Raw genomic sequence first — 15736 nt, forward strand, 5'->3', positions numbered from 1 at the left:
TCATTTGATTCCTCTTCTCTTTTTAATCAAATTATCAGTGTTGCTTTCCTACAAGTTGAGTAACTCTGAAGTTATCTTCTTTTGCACTTTGATATTTGAAATTCAGAAAGGGTTTCACCTTCGATTTCTTTTTCTAAGCAGAATACATCAGCATGCTGCTGTAAAAGGATTGAGTCAATATTCTGATACATATTTAGCTCATTAAATTGCATGCAAATAATAGGAAAGTGAACACAAGAACAAGGGGACAGAATCTGAAGTTAGTTGGGGGAAAGATCAAAAGCAACATGAGAAAATATTATTTTACTGAAAGAGTAGTAGATCCTTGGAACAAACTTCCAGCAGACGTGGTAGATAAATCCACAGTAACTGAATTTAAACATGCCTGGGATAAACATATATCCATCCTAAGATAAAATCTTAAATATGAATTTACTGTAGATAGGCTTACATTTGGGGGAAGACTGAGACGTTCTCCATTTGGTAATGTCAGCAACTTATTGTCATCCAGAACAGAATTCAAATTTTCAACCCACTCAGGATCAACATCTCCATCAAAGATAATCCACTGTCGTTTTTGTAGTTCCCCTCTCACATTATCTATAATTCTAAATAAGGTAAGAATGTAGTACAAGTTAGGCAAATGTTGAATCAATTTAAATATTTTCTGTTCACTTTCATTACATCTGACATATTTCACACTTACTTTCTCAAGACATGGGTAAACAACCCATCTGTCCACTCTCTGGTGTTGGGATCCAAAGTACCATAGAGATGGTCTTTGCTGATAGCTTTGGGGTCAATTATATGTGCAACACCTTCTACCCCTTCTAGTCTCTCCAGGGCTTTCAGAAGTACTCTCCAAGCCATGCTCTTTCCACTTCCAGAAGGACCAACCATCATCAAGCCATGGTTGATCTGGGTAATTTGATAGAGCTGAAGAACCTAAAAAAAGGAGTAGAATGGGGGAAGATCTTTAATCTAGAATGACAACAGTTACAATAGTCTTGTTTAAGTTTTTAGAGGACTATTTTCAGCCAAATATCATAGGATTTTATATCATATTGTCAGTAATAGTGGTGAAGCCCTACCTTTTCCACCCACATGCAACCAATATCTTCTCCATCGCCATATGTGAGGTACATTTCCTGACAGACTTTCTTAAGTTCTTCTCTCAGTGCAGTCATTTCTCCTCGATGATACTGAATGCCAGGGAACACATCTGACAAGAGGCTGAAAAGCAGTGGTATATCTTCTGCAACCAGTTTAGGCACCATAGTTTCACAGACACTCTGGATCAGAATCTACATGGGAAAAACATTTATTAGACAAACTAAGAAGCAAAGTAGTTACTTAAGAGTGCACAATTCAAAGACTGGATATGGTAGAGTTACTATACTGAAGTATAAACTGGACATTGTATTTTCTTTGTTTTTTTTAAAGATAACTTGAAATACTATCAAATATTATTTGTGTGGTGGTTGGTTGGTTTTTATTTAAACAAATTGCTGTGACTGTTATTTACTGATTAAATTAACATTTATAGCAGTTGAGATAATTAAGAATACAAATAGTACTGTATGCAAAAATGGGATCTATTTCAAGTGGAAAACAATAATGTGCTCTTTTAATCGTTTTGTAAAATTTCAAACATAGGCCAGCTACTTTGTATTTGAAGTGTGTAAAGCTCAAAACCAAGTAACAGTTGTTCTGCGCTTCAATCTGAGTTTTGAATTCAAAATGAACTGAACGCGAAATGTTATGAATACTTGTACTGAATATTAATTGCAATCCAAATTAATTCTAAATCCTTGTTATGTTTTTGCATTTAAGGAACAGTATTTATAACAAATTTAGGTTGCAGTGACCATCTATGTTTGTGGTTTGATGTAAAAACTGATGGTGAGCAATCCTATACTGCAACCAAAGTATTGGATTTCAGAAAAACAAATTTTAATGCAATGGGGGAATATTTAAATAATGAATTAAAGGGGAGGGATAAAATGGCAGGAGCAAGCACCCAGTGGACTGTATTAAAAAAGGCCATCTTAAAAGCCACAAGACTTTATGTAAAGCAAGTAACTAAAGGTAAAAGGAAGAAGAAACCGCTATGGTTTAGCAATGATGTAAGGGCTATAGTCAATGAAAAAAAGGCTGCCTATAGGAGGTATAAAGAGTCTGGAAGTATAGCTGATAGAGAGGTGTATAAAATGAGACAGAAGGAGGCGAAACAGATAATATATGCTGCTAAAGCCTCAAAAGAGGAAGAAATAGCAAAATCTGTAAAGAAGGGGGATAAAACCTTCTTCAGATATATTAGTGATAGGAAGAAGAAAAACTGCAGCATCACAAAGCTTAGTACCGGGAATAATACATACATTGATGGGAATAAGGAGATCGCTGACCATTTCAATAGCTACTTCTGTTCAGTTTTCTCAAAAGACACCTTACAAAATAATAATAATACTATAGAGGGATATAGCATTGCTTCCAGCTGTACGGATTCAGCTCCAGTGATCTTAGAAGCCGATGTCTTAGAAGAACTTGAAAGATTAAAGATAAATAAGGCAATGGGTCCAGATGGCATCCACCCCAGAGTTCTTAAAGAACTCAGATCTATCATTGCTACCCCCCTGACTGATTTGTTTAACAAATCCCTGTTAACAGGAGATGTTCCTGAGGATTGGAGAATGGCCAGTGTTGTGCCTATCCACAAGAAGGGCAGTAGAGAAGAAGCTGGTAACTACAGGCCAGTTAGCTTGACATCAGTTGTAGTTAAAATGATGGAGACTCTACTCAAAAAGAGGATAAATCAGCATCTAAAAAACAATAACTTATTGGACCCAAATCAGCATGGCTTTACTGAAGGCAAATCGTGTCAGACTAATCTCATTGAGTTCTTTGACTATGTCACAAAGGTGTTGGATCAAGGTGGTGCCGTGGATATTGCCTATCTGGACTTCAGCAAAGCCTTTGATACGGTTCCACATAAAGAGCTGATAGATAAATTAGTGAAGATTGGACTTAATCCCTGGATAGTTCAGTGGATTTCAAGCTGGCTGAAGCATAGACATCAGAGAGTTATTGTTAATGGCGAGTATTCTGAGCAGAGTCAGGTTACAAGCGGTGTGCCACAAGGGTCTGTTCTGGGTCCTATTCTTTTTAATATGTTTGTGAGTGACATAGGGGAAGGTTTGGTAGGGAAGGTTTGCCTATTTGCCGATGACTCTAAAGTGTGCAATAGGGTTGATATTCCTGGAGGGGTCTGTAATATGGTAAATGATTTAGCGTTACTAGATAAATGGTCAAAGCAATGGAAACTGCAGTTTAATGTTTCCAAATGTAAAATAATGCACTTGGGGAAAAGGAATCCTAAATCTGAGTATTGCATTGGCAGTTCTGTGTTAGCAAAAACTTCAGAAGAGAAGGATTTAGGGGTAGTGATTTCTGACAGTCTCAAAATGGGTGAACAGTGTGGTCGGGCGGTAGGAAAGGCAAGTAGGATGCTTGGTTGCATAGCTAGGGGTATAACAAGCAGGAAGAGGGAGATTGTGATCCCCTTATATAGAGCGCTGGTGAGACCAGATTTGGAGTACTGTGTTCAGTTCTGGAGACCTCACCTACAAAAAGATATTGACAAAATTGAACGGGTCCAAAGACGGGCTACAAGAATGGTGGAAGGTCTTAAGTATAAAACGTATCAGGAAAGACTGAATGAACTCAATCTGTATAGTCTGGAAGACAGAAGGAAAAGGGGGGACATGATCGAAACATTTAAATATGTTAAAGGGTTAAATAGGGTTCAGGAGGAAGTGTTTTTAACAGGAAAGTGAACACAAGAACAAGGGGACACAATCTGAAGTTAGTTGGGGGAAAGATCAAAGGCAACATGAGAAAATATTATTTTACTGAAAGAGTAGTAGATCCTTGGAACAAACTTCCAGCAGACGTGGTTGGGAAATCCACAGTAACTGAATTTAAACATGCCTGGGATAAACATATATCCATCCTAAGATAAAATACAGGAAATAGTAAAAGGGCAGACTAGATGGACCAAGAGGTCTTTTTCTGCCGTCAGTCTTCTATGTTTCTATGTTTCTATGTAAGTATCTTACATAACTGTAGAGTGCATTAACTACTCAATATAAAGTACAGGGCATACCTCCTGTTCAGGTAAATTTTCAGCAATTTCTCCTTCATCAACAACTTCACCACGCTCTTCCTTCTCTCGTTTTATTCTCTGAATTCGTTCCCTTTTAACATTTCCCGCACTGATCAGTACACTTTTCAAAGCTCTCAAACCAAAATCATAATGGCTTTGAGAAGAAAGCTGCTCATCACACAGTCTAAAGTTAAAAAGATGTCACTCTCACCACTATGTTTAAATAAAAACATTGGCTTTAGAGATGAAGACACATTATCACATTCTAGAACATTACTTCATAATGTTTCAACTGTTTTATTAAATAGTTCAGGTACTTTCATCTGTCTCTAGAAAATACATAGCAACGTAGATAATTAGTTAGCTTTTTTGAGCTACTTCTTTATATAATATAATCTACATATAGTAAAATAAGAATGTTAAGTACAGTAATGCCAGCATCTGATTTAACATAGTTATCCAAGAATAAATCATCCTACATCCCTCTGTTAACAATGATACTTACTTAAAGAAGGGGACAATCTTGTTGGCAAGCACTTCAGCTGTCCGAAATCCTTGGGAATACAACATAACCTGAGCAATCAGTTGACGATCAGGCTTTGTCATGGCCAAACTACGAAACAGTTTCTTCAAGTTGTCTGGAAGATTTGATCGACCAGCATAGCCAGGGTTCATTGTGATGAAGATTGCCATATCTGGGCTCACTTTTACTTGTTTGTTCAGCAATTCACATGTAATGGGGGCAGCAGCTGAAAGCAAACAGCTGTCAGTAAGTACCCTTTTCAGCTCTACACCTTTCAAAACTGACAGAAAAAGAATCCAGAAAGGCTGGGGAAGATTACCGGTATGCGTATGCGTAATGTGTATGAGTAATTTATTTATATATATATATATAAATATTTGTATATACAGTGTTCCCTTGATTTTCGCGGGTTCAAACTTCGCGAATAGCCTATACCACGGTTTTTCAAAAAATATTAATTAAAAAATACTTTGCGGGTTTTTTTCTATACCATGATTTTCCCCACCCGATGATGTCATTCGTTATCACCAAACTAATGTTGTTTGCAAATAACAAACAAAAAATTGCTAATAAATAATTATGTTTATAAATATCAGGATCACTAAGTGTCTTATTCAATGGTGAGTACCAGTAATAATGGTGAGTAAATGGTTAAGGGAATGGGAAATGGTAATTTAGGGGTTTAAAGTGTTAAGGGATGGCTTGTGATACTGTCCATAGCCAAAAATTGTGCATTTACTTCCGCATCTCTAGACCAAAGATCCTCACAGCTCAATGTATAAGGGAAGAGCCAGGTGTTCACAGAAAGCTAAAAGGATAGGGATACCTCTCATCTCTGGTGGAAGGCTGTCCACGGTATCATTAGAAAGCAACATTTAAGGGAGTGGACCTGGAATATACCAATCCTATTTAACATATTTGGAAAGGCATATATTCTCAGGGAGAGGCAGTCCCACAAGTAACCTGGTCCTGAGCCACACGGGTTTATTGGTGATAACCAGGACCTTCAATTGCACCCAGAAAGCAACTGGAAGCCAATGCAGCTCACATAGCATAGTGATACTCAGGCAAGACACTCAAAACTGTGTGCCACTGCATTTTAGACTGCTTGCAGCTTCTGGATGGTCAAGGGCAGCCCTACATAGATTATAAAGCAGTAATCACAATGGAAGGTGACTTAAGGCATGGGTGACTATGAGAAATGTATACCCGTAGAAAGATAATGATATAGTAAATACAAGGGGAACAGCTAACTAATTTGATGTATTTTTGGCATACACTTGTTTAAGTAACCTTATTTTTTCTATATTTAAGAGGAAAAAAACCAATCAGTTTGTTTTCTGGCTCTTTTATAAACTTGGTGACATTTCTACCAGTCTATTTGGACAGCAGAATAATCTGGATTCTCATTTTTGTCCCATCTTTCTAGGCACAGCCCATCCCAGGCTGGATTATAGTGGCTTTTTTCTTTTTCTAAGATCCCCCCCCCCCCCGGATCAGGACTGTCAAACATCTGGCCTGCAAACTGGACTAGTCATGTGCTGGCCACACTGATGCTTGGTTTAGTGAGGAAGGGAAAAGTCCCAGTACATCACATGACACCGCCGTGACATGAGTTTGACACCTGTGTTCTAGATGGTGTAATAGTTTCCTTTCTTTTTACTCTCACTACACAGCATTTTTTCTTGAATAAATTATCCCTTTTCACAAAGTTTTATAAATACGTATACAGTGATCCCCCGCTCGTTGCGAGGGTTCCGTTCCAGGACCCCCCGCAACGAGCGGGTTTTCGCGAAGTAGCGCTGCGGAAGTAAAAACACCATCTGCGCATGTGCAGATGGTGTTTTTACTCCCGCAGCGCTAGCGAGGAGCCGAAGATTGGGGGCGGCGCGGCTGTTTTAAAACGTCGCCGCCGGCATGGGGGGCTTCCTAGCAGCCCCCCAAACCCGGGTTGGGGGTCCGGGGGGGTGCTGGCAAGCCCCCCATGCCGGCGGCGACATTTTAAAACAGCCGCGCCGCCCCCAATCTTCGGCTCCTCGCTAGTGGGCAGGCAGGCGGCGGACAAGCCTTTCGCTGGCGCTGGCTGGCGCCGCTTTCGAGCTGAGTCCTGGAGCGAATTCGCTTCAGGACTCAGCTCAAAAGCGCCGACAGCCAGCGCCAGCGAACGGCTTCTCCGCGCTGGCTCTTGCCGCTTTCGAGCTGAGTCCTGGAGCGAATTCGCTTCAGGACTCAGCTCAAAAGCGCCGACAGCCAGCGCCAGCGAACGGCTTCTCCGCGCTGGCTCTCGCCGCTTTCCAGCTGAGTCCTGGAGCGAATTCGCTTCAGGACTCAGCTCAAAAGCGCCGACAGCCAGCGCCAGCGAACGGCTTCTCCGCGCTGGCTCTCGCCGCTTTCCAGCTGAGTCCTGGAGCGAATTCGCTTCAGGACTCAGCTCGAAAGCGGCGAGAATGAACGGCGTGGGCGGGCGAAGGGCGGGCGGCAGCGAGGAGTTTGCGTGGGCGGTGGGGAAACTCCTTGCTGATGCCCGCTGCTCGCCCTCCCGCCAGCAAGAGGGGGAAGACCCAGGGAAGCCGCCCAGCAGCTGATCTGCCGGGCGCCATTTACGCATGCGTGCCCATAGAAAAAAAGGGCACACATGCGCAGATGGTGTTTTGACTTCCGGGTTGAAAAATCGCAAATTACCCTGTTCGCAATGGTCGGGGACGCAATAACCGGGGTATTACTGTATTGCTATATTATATTACAAACCAATGGATTAAAAAAAATTAATAGTGTTTCAAGAAATGTAATTATATTTCATAAAATAACCGAATTGAAATATAAAAACTACTGTATTTTACAGAGTACAAGATGCATCCTTTTCCTCCCTAAAAGAGGCTGAAAATTTGGGTGCGTCTTATACTCTGAATGTAGTTTTTACGAAGCTTTTTCCTCCAGCCCTAACTAGGTGATAACACCTTCCTGGCTGGCAGCATTTATTTTTATTCCCACTCCCCCTGAAGCAGTTTTTCCTGCCCTAAGTCTTTGCAGGCTTATTTTAATTCCTACTCCCTCTGAAAAAGGGTTTTTTTTTGGCCCTAATCAGGGGATAAAATAATGTGCTGAAGCTGAACAGACTAAAAATGCCAGCCAAATGAATACCTGCTTCATAGATTCTTTTCCCTACTTTCCTCCCTCAAAAGCAAGGTGCGTCTTATACTCCATTGTGTCTTATATTCCGAAAAATACAGTATATACTTGAAAACCTTCTAAAGCACTGCAAAAAATAAATTTTCTTTTTCAAATACATACATTTGTCATAGTTTGGATTGCTGTGTTCTCGCAAGGCTTCCTGAATACACTGGACTTGCTGAGAAACAGCAGAAAGCATTCGTTCTTCAAGTCTGTTGAACTCATCAAAGCATCCCCATGCACCTACTTGACAGAGGCCTACAAAGATGCGGCCCATTGCCTATAGAGATAAGGAGAAAAGAAACATGTATATTCAGTCTATGAAATTGAAAAGGAACGGTAAGGTGTTAGATGTAACTCATCATCTATAAAATCGGGTGTTTTGCCCATGGTTTTTAACAGGCAAAATCATTATATGGTCTGAGTTTTTGTTAATTATAGACATATATAGGATCTCCTGCACTAAATTTTAGGCTCATAAAAGAAATCATACCTGGAAATCAAATGTTTCATCACAGTTGAAAACAAGAACAAATCGTCCAAGCTGATGTCCAAGAGCTTTAACAGATTCTGTTTTACCAGTTCCAGCAGGTCCTGTTCAGATATAAAAGAGGTAGATTACTCCTGGTCTAAAATAGCAGCATAATCTTGACAAGAAAAGAATGTGTGAGCAACAATTTACCAAAGGGAGATCCCCCCAGCCTGGCCTCCAAAGCTTGTGTCATTGTCAGGTAACAACGATCAGTGAGAGGAGTCTGCACCAGTTTATCTTGGACTCCAAGGTACTCAAAGCCATAGTTGAACTTGGCATTAGCCATCTGAATGGATAGTTGCTGCAGTACGTCAGTTTGTTTAGGATCAAAGTAGAACCTCATCTGGCTCAACCACTCAAATGATTTGGAGTTGTCAATTTTGCTCTTGATCAATGATCTTGTAACATCTCTTTGGTGAACCAATTCGGTGATCTTTTGAAAAAGCAATAATCAATCTTAGTATGTTTGCATAATTAAAACTTTATTAGATCATGAAATGCATATGTAAAGTAACATGTCTGGCCAAGCGGCAATTAGTTAAGATGATGGCATACCAGGTGTTCCAGTTTTCTTCTGCGGAGTGGAGGCTGCTCCATCAGTACAGAATCTGCGAGCACAGTCAGGGTCGCTTCGACGTTGGTCAGCACAGAGTGCAGAGGGCTACTATCGCCACCTCCTCCAATGCTGTTCAAAGCAGATTCCACGTTTTCTGACCAGGCAATCTGAGCTGAAAGTACGACGAGTTGGGCCTAGAGATTTTTTTAAAAAAGTACATCTAATCAGTGGTGGGTTCTTATCTGTGTGCCTCCGTTCCGCTGGCGCCACGTGGATTGCGCAATTTGCATGCGATGGCTCTGGTGCAGTCTTTGCCTGTTTGTTGTGCAGCACCATCTTTTTTAAAATTTTGGTTTTACTTTGATTCCTGCGCATGTATGGAAGCAAAGTCTTGTGAGGAGACACAGGCGTATGATTTCACCAATTTTTTTGCTTTCGCGCATGTGTGGAAGTAAAAATTCACCGAAATCAAACTTGTGCGCGTGAATCCCCTTGCAATATTTCAGCACTTTTTTGTTTCTTGTGCATTAATGGAAGCAAAATTATGCGGTGGGAATGCACATGCGTGCATGGACGCAGCAAGGGTGCGAATCATGATGCACGCCCAACGCACTGGTAGGCAGGTAAGAGGAACCCACCCCTGGTCTAAGTGTTACTGGTTATTTTTTGGCTTCCTTTCTCTCAAAGCATTTTATCTTCTTATAATGCTGCAAGTAATAAATAAATACCTGATATTTGTCAATCCATGAGATGTAGGTAGCTGGATCAATTGATGTTGCCTTGCCGAAGATCTCAATTTCTGTTTCTGACTCAGCAAGAAGTTTAGCAAGTGTTACTCTCATTTCTTTTTCAACAAGGGTGAGCCACTCGTTGATCTTGGGATGCTCAGTGATTGACACAGGAGTTTTGAATATCACCTGCAAACAGAATTGTAAGCTTTTTATTGGTTTTAAGAGAAAAATGTTTTATGTCATCAGATCCAGAAAACACATTTATACCTCTTCTCCCTCACGTGACGATATTCCCAGAACAATAGAGCTGTCTTCATTGAGGATAATGCTCGACACGCCAGCAAACATCTTCTTGAAATGTTTCTGCAGTTTTGCTACGTTTTTGCTGTTTCCAATTATTTCAAGCAAATCTTCATCCCCAACGAAATAGAACCTTAAAAATAAAGTTTAGTATTTCAATAGATCCACACATCAAAACAATAATGTTCAGACCCAAACCATCTGTGATTTTTTTTTTTTTTTGGCAAATTGATCAATCAAAGCAAAAGAAAAACTTGCTTATTGAATCTAGGAGTCATTTACGCTTATGTAGATGGACAATTAATTCTGAACTAAATTGCTTACCGAGGGAAAGAAGCCCTCTCTCTCTCCAGGTATTCTCCCAAAGCTTTTTGGATCTTTCCAAGCAAGTCTGCTAATCTTTCCAGAGATCTCTGTACCCCCTGAATATTCAAAACATCCATCACCAAGGGAGATTTTGATACCTTTTTCATCAGAGCCAGAAATTCTGTGCTGATGCTGAAAAGCCAAGAGAAGAGAATGCTGATGCACAAGACATTCCACTTTATTTACTTATATTTTTATACTGCTGAATCTGAATCTGCCAAAGATTCAGAACAGTTAACAAGTGAGCATGATGTAATATAAAATTGTCTACAGTGAATAAACCAAAATTAAAATAATTTGATCTAAAAATGCAGCCAGTCCTTACCAACTGCAATAGGGATTGTCAACTTAAGTGGCATAATCAATAAATGTGATGTTAAGTGACCTCAATTCTGGTTATGGTCATTAAATGTGCTGTCACATGACTACAATTTGCCACTTCCTGCAGTCTTCCCCATTGATTTTGCTTGGTGAATCCTGCTCTGAAGGTCGCAAATGTTGATCACATGACCCAGAGATACTTCAACCATCATAAATGTACACTGGTTACAAAGTACCTGAATTGGGATCAGATGAGTCATAAATCTCTACTTTCATCATAAGTTCAGATAGTCACTGAATGAGTTTTTGGTAAGTGAGGACTACCCATTGTTACATAAACCTGATGGAATGCTAACAACTGATCTAAGGGGAGGCTGGTCTATAGAAATTAGTACATAATCAAAACATTATAGACACTGGGAACAACCAGTAGCTTCTTCTGTGATAATTCCATAGAAGAACAGGTTTATATAGGACAGTGATGATGAAAGAGCATGCATGCACACTATCGTGCATGTGCAAGTGCCCACACCCATAATTCAATGCCTGGGGAGGGCAAAAACAGCTTCCCCCACCCCCCGGAGGCCCTCTAGAGCAGTGTTTTTCAACCAGTGTGCCGTGGCACACTAGTGTGCCGTGGCACACTAGTGTGCCGCGAGACATGGTCAGGTGTGCCGCGAAGCTCAGAAAGAAAGAGAGAGAGAAAGCAAGAGAAAAATAAAGCAAGAGAGAGAGAGAAAGAAAGCAAGAGAGAGAAAGAGCGAGCGAGAGAGAAAGAGAACAAGAGAGAAAGAAAGCAAGACAGAGAGAGAGAGAGAGAGGGAGAAAGAAAGCAAGAGAGAGAGAAGGAAAGAGAGGGAGGGAAGGAGAGAGAGAAAGACAGAGGGACGTAGAGAGGGAGAGAGAGAGAGAAAAAGAGAGGAAGGAAGAGAAAGGGATGGAGAGAAAGAAAGAAAGAGGAAGGAAGGGAGAGAAAGAGGGAGGGAGAAAGAAATAGAGCAAAGGGGAGGAAGAGAGAGAGAGAATTTTCTTGTCCAAACTTTTTTTACCCCCCTCCCCCGCTCCATGTGCCCCAGGGTTTCGTAAATGTAAAAAATGTGCCACGGCTCAAAAAAGGTTGAAAATCACTGCTCTAGAGACTGGAAATGGCCTTTTTTCCAACTTCTGGTAGGCACAATATGCTTGTGTTTCGCTCTCCCCAGGCTCCAAAGGCTTCCCAGGTAAAAATGCCCTCCCCCATCCTCCTGGAAGCGCTCTGGAAACCAAATATGCCCTCTCAGAGCCTTTGTGTGAGCCAAAAAAACAGCTGGCTGGCACACACATACACGTTGGAGCTGAGCTAGGGCAACAGCTCATGTGCCAGGAGATATGGCTCTTTGTGCCACCTGTGGCACTCGTGCCATACGTTTGCCATCACTGATATAGGATGATGAGAATACAATTCTGCAAATATCTAGGTATCAAGCCATTTAGGATTTTATAGCTCAAAATCAGCATTTTCAACTGCACCCAGAAACTTATTGGAAGCTAATACAGCTTCTGCAATACCAATGTTAATATAGCCAATACCAAGAACCATTTTGTAATTAGTTCGTTTCCAAGTAGACTTTACAGGCAACTATGTAGACATCGTTGCAATGATGATAAAATTACTACTATTGAATTGTTCCATTAAAAACTCCAAACTTAAACACAATATTTTAACATTCTCATGTTTACATCCAAAATCGGGGTCAGGCCATTTACCTTTGGAACCTGCCAGTTTCAATTGGCAGCAGATGTTTGATATCAGCACTACCTGTGAAGATGCCTTCCAAGTAAACCCATCGTCTCTGGACATCAATCCAGACATCAAATAGTGCCATAATTCGATTCAGTTTGTCTTCCCAGCTAAGGGCATCTTCTTCAAATACCTAGAAATAAATAATAAGCTTCAACTAATGAAACATTCACAGTTGAAACTAGCAATTAAGGCATCTATTAATTTATGAGTCACAATAAAACAATTAATATTTAGTCAGTAAAAGTATTGATTGTTTCTCCAATAAAGATCACAATGGGATATACAATAAAATACAATAAGCAAATGTTCACTTTTAAAAATTGCATTTCAAGACCGAAATTAGAATGTTAAACAGCCAACATAATTTGTTTTTCAAAATATGTAGCGCTTTTGCTACATTTTATTAAACAAGCTTTGCAAATGATGATGTTTCTCTTACAGATCTTTAAAAAAAGGCAGACTAGTGACACAAGCAGATATTCATGTAGCTGGGCAATAAAATCATTCAAGCTATGAAGCATGATAGGAAAAAATTGTCTGTCATTCACTGTGAGTAGCCTAGCTGCCACATTTTACTGCTATTGGGGCTACTGGGTATTCTGCCAATGAGCATAATCTATAGATAGTTTTGTATAGAAGCTTGCACATTGTGCTTATGTTTGTAAACTTTTTCAAGAATAAATTGAAGCATGGTTTAACATATAATGTTCTAAAATACTGTGATATGGAGACAATAAAATAAATATAGCTAGTCATTACCTTGTAGTATGGAGAAAGCTTCATTGCAGATACACTGTTGATGTGCTCTTTGACTTTGTTGAAGAGGTCATCCCAACCACGAATCAAACGGCATTTGTTTTGATAATTGACCAAGTCCAATTCATAGGTGTTCCATACTTCACGTATCTTTAAATAAAGCAATGAGATCTAGAGCTCAGAGTAGTAAAGTCTACAAAATGTCTTTGCAAAATCCTGATACAAAATACTATTCATTCATATTTTTATTAAAATCACTAGACTATAAATTGAAAATCTATGGAATGGTATAGAAATTAAAAATGAATTGCTACCTGTTTCAAGAATTCTTCCAGTGCCATCTCTCCTTGTGCAACAAGTAGCACATCTTTCACAATCAATTCATTCTTCTGCAAATCAACATCCCAAATCTGCCCCAGAGTTAGTTCAGAAACCACCCAATTGACATGTAGCCTCTTCATCAATTGTTTCCAGTGACGATCCTTAAGAGCTTCTGATTTCAGCTCAATTACCAACATATTTATCTGGAAGAAAAAAGCATAAAATCATTCTTTTAAAATCAACATACTGCTACATTGAAGTAGCTTTTCAAAGGCAACCTTACCTTCATGTAACCCTTCAGAAGTCTCTGAACGTATTCATAGGATGCATACTGACGTAGCCGAGCAGGAAAATTTTTCAGCTGGTTTAGTAAGCCATCTAAACTTTGGCGAAGCTGTCGAAACAAGAACAATTTGGAAAAAATTGCATATCTTGAAGTCTATGAATTCATGCTTCATTACATACTTATTAACATATTTTAAAGTAAAGGAATTTTTATCTGTGATGCTGGCCAGCTGTATACCTATTGTTTGTAAAAATAAATGATTATATTAATTCACTATAAAATTTCTTAATATAACCCTACTTCTTATGATTGTTATCTAGCACTGTCAAACTGGTAGAAACCGAATATACCAAACCAATTTTCAAAATCTACTCTGGAGTCTTAGGGAACTTTGCAAGACAAGGGGTACACTAAAGTTGTAGCTTAAAGAACTCTAAAATTACATCTGGCTTCCCCCCCCCCTTAATTAAAGTTACGGTAACTCAAATCATCCAGTTCCCGTCTTTTTGAAAAGAAGGAGCTGACATCTTATCTAACATACAAACCAATAAAACAGAGGTGATATCAAAATAATGCTCTTGTAATAAACTGTATGTATATATGTAATGTGTTTCATTTCATAAAGCAGCTCTTCATTTTTTAAAACCACCTTTTTCTTTTTGGTAATACAGTGATCCCCCGGTTATTGCGTCCCCGACCATTGCGAATGGGCTACATCGCGATTTTTCAACCCGGAAGTAAAAACACCATCTGCGCATGTGCGCCCTTTTTTCCTACGGCCACGCATGCGTAGATGGTGTTCCCCGCCGGGCAGATCAGCTGCTGGGCGGCTTCCCTGGGTCTTTCCCCTCTTGCTGGCGGGAGGGCGAGAAGCCCCCCCCCAGCACCCGCTCGCCCTCCGTTCGCCCGCCCTTCGCCCGGCCACCCGGGTTCGTTTGGCTTCGGGACTCAGTTGGGAAGCGGCATGGGTGTTTTAAAAGGTCTCCGCCGGCATGGGGGGCTTCTTAGCACCCCCCCAAACCCGGGTTGGGGGTTGGGGGGGTGGTAGGAAGCCCCCCATGCCGGCGGAGACCTTTTAAAACACCCGTACCGCTTCCCAGCTGAGTCCTCAAGCCAAGCGCAGAAGTTAGCCTTGAATCCCTTTGAATCCCGCCGCTTCTGCTGGATATGGGCGATGGGCGGGGCGAGCTGCCACAGCCCCTGGCTTCCGCGCCGCTCGTCCCACCCACCGCCCGTATCCAGCAGAAGCTGCTGGATTCAAAGTGCTGGGGTGGGGGGCTGTCGGGACACCCCCCACCCCAGCACTTTGAATCCCGCCGCTTCTGCTGGATACGGGCGATGGGGGGGCGAGCTGCCACAATCCCTGGCTTCCGCGCCGCTCGTCCCACCCACCGCCCGTATCCAGCAGAAGCTGCTGGATTCAAAGTGCTGGGGTGGGGGGCTGTCGGGACAAGCCGCGCACAAAGGCCGAGGCGAGGCTGAGCAGGAGGAGAAGCCAACCAGCGAGGCGGTGGGCTGGGAGCCGCAGGCGAAAGGAGCTCGGGCATTGGAGCGCGGCGCCAGGCATTGTTCTCCGGACCCCGCCCGCTCAGCCCCGCGGCGGCCCTTTCCCTCTCCAGGCTGCGGGCGGGGTCCGGAGAACAATGCCCGAGCTCCTTTCGCCTGCGGCTCCCAGCCCACCGCCTGTCTCCTGCTGCCCGGTTTAGCCAGGACACGAGCGGCGAAATGACTTGGAGGAATGTGAAGCTGAAACCGGCCGGTTTCAGCTTCACATTCCTCCAAGTCATTTCGCCGCTCGTGTCCTGGCTAAACCGGGCAACAGGAGACAGGCTTTGAGTTTTTGGCTGCGGGGGTAGAAGTAGGACTTTCCTAACTCCCTCGCCCCGCAGCCAAAACTCAAAGCCTGTCTCCTGCTGCCCGGTTTAGCC

The 15736-nt window shown here is 41.6% G+C and overlaps 1 protein-coding gene across 3 annotated transcripts in view; it reads right to left on the reverse strand.

The window, feature by feature from the left end:
- Positions 1 to 15736, reverse strand: part of DYNC1H1 (dynein cytoplasmic 1 heavy chain 1) — a 74529-nt gene that overhangs the window by 35295 nt on the left and 23498 nt on the right. For 2 of the 3 annotated variants that reach the window (XM_070752117.1, XM_070752108.1), the window contains exons 19-34: positions 13806 to 13916; positions 13516 to 13725; positions 13205 to 13372; positions 12409 to 12575; positions 10300 to 10473; positions 9943 to 10108; positions 9673 to 9861; positions 8944 to 9138; positions 8539 to 8821; positions 8350 to 8450; positions 7977 to 8136; positions 4668 to 4911; positions 4163 to 4346; positions 1092 to 1304; positions 707 to 945; positions 452 to 608 (exon numbers count right to left, since the gene is read on the reverse strand). In XM_070752117.1, the coding sequence (XP_070608218.1) occupies positions 452 to 608; positions 707 to 945; positions 1092 to 1304; positions 4163 to 4346; positions 4668 to 4911; positions 7977 to 8136; positions 8350 to 8450; positions 8539 to 8821; positions 8944 to 9138; positions 9673 to 9861; positions 9943 to 10108; positions 10300 to 10473; positions 12409 to 12575; positions 13205 to 13372; positions 13516 to 13725; positions 13806 to 13916 (2961 nt within the window). The remainder of the gene's footprint in view (positions 1 to 451; positions 609 to 706; positions 946 to 1091; positions 1305 to 4162; positions 4347 to 4667; positions 4912 to 7976; positions 8137 to 8349; positions 8451 to 8538; positions 8822 to 8943; positions 9139 to 9672; positions 9862 to 9942; positions 10109 to 10299; positions 10474 to 12408; positions 12576 to 13204; positions 13373 to 13515; positions 13726 to 13805; positions 13917 to 15736) is intronic. The other variant, XM_070752123.1, reaches the window with a different exon arrangement.

This window comes from Erythrolamprus reginae, chromosome 1 (genome assembly GCF_031021105.1).
Source record: "Erythrolamprus reginae isolate rEryReg1 chromosome 1, rEryReg1.hap1, whole genome shotgun sequence".
In the NCBI taxonomy this organism is placed as follows: domain Eukaryota; kingdom Metazoa; phylum Chordata; class Lepidosauria; order Squamata; family Dipsadidae; genus Erythrolamprus; species Erythrolamprus reginae.